The following is a 7,228-nucleotide window of genomic DNA, read 5'->3' as shown; positions in this document are numbered from 1 at the left end:
CTGCGACCTTGTACAAAACCTTCTGGTTGTTCCATATATATCTTTTCATTCAAATCACCATGTAGAAAAGTTGTTTTAACATCTAACTATTCTAACTCAAGATTAAGTAACGCAGTTAGTGCCAACACAGTACGAATAGAAACAAGTTTTACAACTGGAGAAAAAATCTCACGAAAGTCTATACCTTCAACCTGAGAATACCCTTTTCCTACCAGTCTCGCCTTATACCTTTCGATACTTCCAGCAACTTTCCATTTCAGTTTGAAGAGCGACTTGCATCCAACAACATTTCTCCCTTCAGGAAGCTCTACAAGATCCCAGGTATTGTTATTGGTTAAGGAATCCATTTCTTCTTCCATAGTCGTTTTCCATTTTTCGCTATCTATATCATCTACTGCTTTCTAATAACAGGAAGGTTCTCCATCTTCAATAATCAAAGCAAAAGATGAAGTAGAATCTTCATATCTTTTGGGAGTTTTTTTTTCCCTTGTAGACCTTCTTAGAGCGACTGGTTGTTGAACTGGTTCAGAAACTTGAACTGGTTCAGAAGCTTCAACAGCTTCCTTTGTGTCTTCAACACCTTTTTCTCCAGAAGTCTCTCATTCCTTTTGACTGTCACCGAAAGGTCTAGCCTCCAACTGGACTCGTTGATTTGGCGATACCTGTTCCTGTTCAATTCTTTCAACATTTGATTTTAAAAGAGAATATTCATCAAATGTTACATCTCTACTAATGATTATCTTCCGCAATATAGGATCCCATAACCTGTATCCTTTCACTGCATAGTCATACCCAATAAAGACATAACATTTCGATTTTGGATCTAATTTTGAATGCCGATTTTTAGGAATACGAGAATAAGCATCATAGCCAAATATCTTCAAATGTGAATAATCACAAGACTAGCCCGTCCAAACTTCTTTAGGAATTTTATAATTTATTGCTACTGAAGGAGATCTGTTAACTAAATAACAAGCAATGGATACTACTTCTGCCCACAACTCCTTTTGCAAGTTAGAATTATTGATCATGCTTTTGGCTTTTTCCATAAGAGTCCGCTTCATATGCTCAGCAACACCATTTTGCGGAGGAGTATAAACAGTAATTTTGTGTCTAATAATTCCCTCATCCTTACAGTATTGTTCAAATTCAATTGAAGTGAACTCACCACCATTGTTAGTTCTTAAACATTTAATAGATTTTCCTATTCTTTTCTGTACCACTGCTTTAAATTGTTTAAAGACATTGAATACATCAACTTTCTTCTTTAGCATAAAGACCCAAACTTTATGGGAGAAATCATCAATAAACGTTAAAAAATATAGAGCACCTCCATATGATACAATAGGGGATGGTCCCCACAGATCATAATGAATATAGTCTAAAATATCTTTACTATTATGATTTCCAACTTTAAATCTCTGTTTACACTGTTTTCCATACACACAATGTTTACAGAAATCTAACTTCAAGGATTTCAGATCGGGAAGAGATTTACATTTCATCAGTATTCGAAGACCTTTCTTGCTCATATGACGTAATCACTGATGTCAGAGACAAGTACCTGCTTCTTCCTTTTCTGACGCAACTGCTGCTTCACTGACCTGAGTACTTCATTTTAACCTGTAAAGATTTCTGACCTTTTCTGCTTTCATAACCACTAGGGCTCCTTTAAAGAATTTCAAGATGCCATCCTGACTTGTAAACTTATAACCATCTGAATCCAACACTCCCAAAGAAATCAATTTTTTCTTCAAATCAGGTACATGTCTAACACTAGTTAATGTTCTAATTGTGTTATCATACGTCTTAATCCTGATATTCCCCATCCCAACAGTCTGACATGACACATTATTACCCATAAACACATAACTACCATTTACATTTTCATACGAAGTAAACCAACTTCTGTGTGGACAAATGTGATGAGAAGCACCAAAGTCTAACAACCAGCTTTCTAAACCCTAAGAGACATTACATTAAGGTGAAGTTTTATCTATCATACCTAATTCTTCAGCAAATAAAACTTCATCTATCATACTTGAATCGACCTGATTCACTTCCTTCTTCAAGTTATCGAATTCTTTTCATTTCCAACAGTCTTTCTTCAAGTGTCCAATTTTATTGCAGTGCCAACATTTTGCCTTACACTTCTTTCCCTTCGATTTAGATTTGGAAGACCCTCTTGGTTTTTCTCCTCTTTCCTTTGAGCCTCTTCTAGCTACGATGGCTTCTGATGCCGCTGTTTCAGTACTGGATTTCCTTCGTACTTATTCAGACAAGAGAGATCTTACGACTGATTCAAACTTCAAAGAATCAACAGTGCTCAAGCTGATTGAAGTAACGAAGTGATCCCATGATTCGGGCAAAGAACACAGCAAGGTTATGGCTTTATCTTTTTCGTGAATTTTAACTTCCATATCTGTTAATTGGCATATAAGTGTATTAAAAACATTCAAATGTTCTTCATTTTTTGAACCTTCATTTATTTGAAGATTGTACAAATGTCTTTTCAGATAAATTATATTAGTTAATGACTTTGTCATATAGAGTTTTTCTAGTTTTTCCTACAATCCTAAAGTTGTACTCTCTTCAACAATGTTGAAGAGAACTTCATCCGCCAGGCATAACCTGATGGTACTGAGAGCTCGGGCATGCAAGTCCTCCCAATCTGAATCAGTCATGGTTGTAGGTTTCTTAGTTGCCCCATCCAATGCCTTGTGCAACCCTTGTTGCACAACCAGAGTCCTAACCTTCAGTTTCCAAAGAGAAAAATTGCTCTTTTCGGTGAATTTCTCCACCTTGAATTGCACATTCGACATATTGGCAATTTTTCCTTTCCTCTTAGGGTTTAAAAAATATATATATATATTTTGATTGTCTTCTTCCAACAAAGGGTTTTCCCAGTTTTATTTTTATAATCAATTCTACTTGAATTTTTCAAATTGACTTAGAAAACATTTTTCTGAAAAAATTCCCTTTTTTTAATTCAAATTTCTTGCTATTTAACAAACCCTCTGCTATTTAACAAACCCTGCTTCAGTATCCTGAAATTATTTTCTTCAATTCACTGAATTTATTCAACAAATTATGCTGGAAAAAAAATACCCAGTCTGGTTTTCCCTTAGAAATCTTCTCCACGCAGTTTTTGCACACCGAAATTCTTTGTGGATCTGGATAGGCCAACAGCTTCTTTCTCTGATAAGCAGGCCAGTAGCTTCTTTCTCCTCTCTCTCGCACGCAACCCTTCAAGCTAGTAAGACCATGGTTGTGGCATGCAACAGCACGGACAGTGCCTCTCCACGCAATGTTCCTCTACACGCAACGTTTGCCTTCATGCTTCAGGGTCTACCTACCTTCAATGGCTCTGGCAACACGCAGAGGTTTTCTAAGGGTGGTCCCTTCATACGCACAACAGTGCCTTCTTGACGGCTGCAACAGGCCACAGTTCGCCCTCCTTGACGACTGCAATGGACCACTTCGCTCCTTGACAGTTTCGGATAGAGCCAACAATGGCTCGGCCTCCTCGCTACCTCGCTTCTTGATATCCTGAACAGGGCCAACAATGGCTCCACGCGGAGAGCAGACGGTAACATGCAGGGACACAAGTTCCTTCCTTCACATGCAGGGGCAGCACTCTGATGCGTCTAGCAGCACTGACTTTTGCTACTCAAAATATTGCTAAGCAGCCCAGATTTCTCCCTCTGTAATCTTTTGCTGCTCCCTTGATTAAAAAAAAAACCGGTGTCTCCTTTTTTCCCTTCACAACTGCGGGCAGGGTAATATGATGGCTTTGATACCAATTGTTGTTTGAATAGGGGAAATGATGAAATAAATTAAGAATTCAATTATACATTGACCAAGAAAAATTTATAACTGACTTGAAAACTGAAACTAAACACACAAATAAACACACAGGATTTACATAGTAAAACCTTGACAGGGTGTGAAAGAAACATCCACGCGACAAGGGATTAGAATCTTTATTAATTCAACAATGATTCTCCACGATTACATTTATCGGGCATTCGCTAGTTTTATACAAGCCTCCTCCATTACATAACTGTTGTTTTGGTATAAAACTAACTAATAATATATAATACAATTATTACTCATATTTACATAGTTCATTGTCAAACTTCCAAAGAAAATAGTTCTCAATAAACAAATAATTTAAATGTAGTGTACGAATTGTCTTTGCCATGGAGATACCACTAGAAAAAGCTAGTATCTTCGATAGTCTCAGCACTCTCTTCTCGAGAAAGTAAATCCAAAAGGATCTCATCAGACAAAAAGAAATAGGAATGCAGGTTTTTATAATACAAACTTTTGATGTGAAGGTTCAATTTTTATCCCAAGCTTCCAGCAACGTCTTTTGCTCAATAGAAAAATAAAATATTATCTTGAAGTTAAGAAAAAATAATACCCTCAAAAACCAAAGGCCAAAAGCAAATGAAGACGAGGATGACAATAAAAAGATTTAAAATGAAGATAAAAAGGTTGAAGATTGGTAAAAAACACAAGAAAAATAGTTCTCTATAGTATAATGGACAAATAACTGGAATGTGGTGTACAAATTGTCTTTCCGTGTAGATATCACTAGAAAAAGCTAGTATTTTCGAATAGTCTCAGCACCCTCTTCTCGAGAAAGTAAATCCAAAAGGATCTCGTCAGAAAAATGAAAGAAATAGGATTGCAGGTTTTTATAATACAAACTTTTGATGAAAAACGTTGAATTTTTATCCCAAGCTTCCAGCAACGTCTTTTGCTCAAACAGAAAATTACCCAAACAAGATTTGAGGCAAAGTGCTCCCGATATGGCAACCTTGCAATGTCTGATAATTATTGTTCTTTCAATTGTGTTTATCAACTTTCAAGGTACTGACCAGGAAGAATTTGTGTACAAAGGATTCAAGGGCATCTATTTGAAGCTTAGCGGAATGGCCAATGTTAAATCTGTGGTGCTTCAGCTCAAATGTTCTTTATTAATCGTCACCATACAGGATGGCAAGGGAAGCAACAGAAGATCAGAGTCTATGTACAAGATGACGCAGACAGATATTTAGGCATGGTGTATACATAACATGATTTAGAGTTTTTTATAGGAAATTTAACTAAAAATGATTATAGATTTGCAGATAAAAATTCCTGGGACATTACTGGAAAGTTCACCCAAAAAATTTTTTTTTTCTAACACTTTTTTTATTACATAGAAAAATATACTAAAAAAACTTCTAAAATCCGTAACAAAATAGACTAAACTTATTTCTAACACATTCTACTGAATTTTTGGCAAATTAGACCCGAAAAAATAAAAAATAAAATAAAATAAAGCTTCAAACATAAACCAAACCAAAAAAATATTAAAACCACCAAAAAATATTTCTGCCAAACAAAGTAGCTAGTTTCCTAAAAGCACATCCATACACAAATACAACACTATCCAAATAAGAAAAAATATTTCCGCAAACTAGTTGGTTTCCTAAAAGCACATCCATACACACATACAACACTGTCGAAATGAGCTATGAATGCTTATTTCGATACAACACTCTGAAAATGAGCCAAGAATCCTTATATATTCACACATCACTATCCAAATGAACTAAAACACTTTACATTCATAGAGCCAAAAATCTTAATCATAGTTACCCAAGAACATACCAACGTCTTTCAAATTTATAAATACCTTTGCAAATTTTATCCCACATGCCTTTGATATTCCAGATTCTCCTGCGCATTAATAGTTTCGTTGATATTGAGAAATAAAGAGGTAGTAGTAATTTGACATGTAATTTTTTTCAAATTATATTAAACATTGTTACCAAATTCGCAGAATTGGAAATCCAAAATTACGCATAGTTTTTTTTCCGCACGAAAATAAACTCTCTATATATATTATATTCATTGGATCTTTATAAGCATACATGTCTCGGTCGGTTATAATGCCATTGCATACACTGTAGTGTGGATCATACCACATTCTTTGAGATTTGACCCCAAAAAAAACATGATCCACATTCTTTGAGATTTGAACAAAAAAAAACATTGAAAGATGTCTTGTATACACTATAGGATGACTAAGTTGAGATAAATACATCAGGTCAGCAGATATAGAAAGCAAAAAGATTTTCGTGACTGTAAAATATGAATGTGCATACCTTCACAGTGAGATATGCCATTGTATGGGCATTGTAAAGAAAAACATACCAGAATTTTTACCATTGTTTGAGAGTTATATACCCGGAAGACTAAAGTCCTGGATCTGGAAGTTGTTGCTGACCGTTTTGATCTGTATCCTCCATGTGCCTTGGGGAGAAGTTAGACCCATTTTACATAGTGCATCAGCGTTTTTGTTTTTGTTCCTGTCAATATGAGAAATAGAATAGTTCGTCCCGTTGTTCCATAAAGCTGCAATTTTGTCCAACCATCCAGCGAGATGAATGTTTTTTATGTAGTGCTTTGACAAAACATGATCAGTTATTACCCTCGAATCTCCATAAATTTGCAAATTCAGAATGTCAAGAAAGATACAAAAGGAAAGAAGACCCGCTAATGCCACCACTTCAGCTCTGTTGTTGAACCTCGGACCAGCATTCCAATAGATTTCAATAGCCTGATCATTTGCTGTTATGATGTATACACCACATGCACATATCCCATGTTCAGCAGCTCCGTCGAGAAAAGCACATGGAGAAACCGTGGTATTCAATATCGTGGGTTCTCTTCCATTCCTGATTCCATTCATTGTAGTCATATGATTCCTTCCATACCTGTTCCTATTCTTCCCGGACAATTCGAGGGCGTTGTATAGAGATAATATAGATGCAACTACAGAAGTGTTTGTTTCCACTTTAGAACTGAAGATCCTGTCATTTCTCCATTTCCATATGGCTCAAATGGCCAATAAGGGGATGGACCTCCATTCTTTGTTCATGGTGCTCCATCTTTTGAAAGCTTCAGAAATAGATGGGAAGGAACAGAGGGTGAAACCATAGTGTGCAGCAAGATTCTACCAAATGGGCAGCACCTGAGGGCAAGTGAGGAATAGATGTAAATTATATTCAGAGTGTTTCCTACAAAGTGGACAGATGGCAGGCCCATGCCAATTCCTTTTTTGTAAATTTTCCCAAATGAGATTCCTATTGTGAAATACCACCCATGCGAAGATAATGATCTTTGTGGGGCATCCCGATTTCCAAAAAGTAGGAGGAAATATATCTCCGGA

General features: G+C 36.1%; 1 protein-coding gene across 1 annotated transcript; it reads right to left on the bottom strand.

Annotated features, from left to right (window-relative positions):
- Window positions 1-6,235: 6,235 nt before the first annotated feature.
- LOC149212264 (uncharacterized) lies at window positions 6,236-6,748 on the bottom strand. The gene has a single exon (XM_089388611.1). The coding sequence runs from the start codon at window positions 6,746-6,748 to the stop codon at window positions 6,236-6,238; it is 513 nt and encodes a 170-aa protein (XP_089244737.1).
- Between the last annotated feature and the right edge of the window lie 480 nt (window positions 6,749-7,228).

This window comes from Pinus tabuliformis, chromosome 1_1 (genome assembly GCF_031772625.1).
Source record: "Pinus tabuliformis cultivar Carrire ecotype Pingquan chromosome 1_1, CPIR1, whole genome shotgun sequence".
Lineage (NCBI taxonomy): Eukaryota > Viridiplantae > Streptophyta > Pinopsida > Pinales > Pinaceae > Pinus > Pinus tabuliformis.
This window is presented reverse-complemented; position numbering and strand designations above follow the sequence as displayed.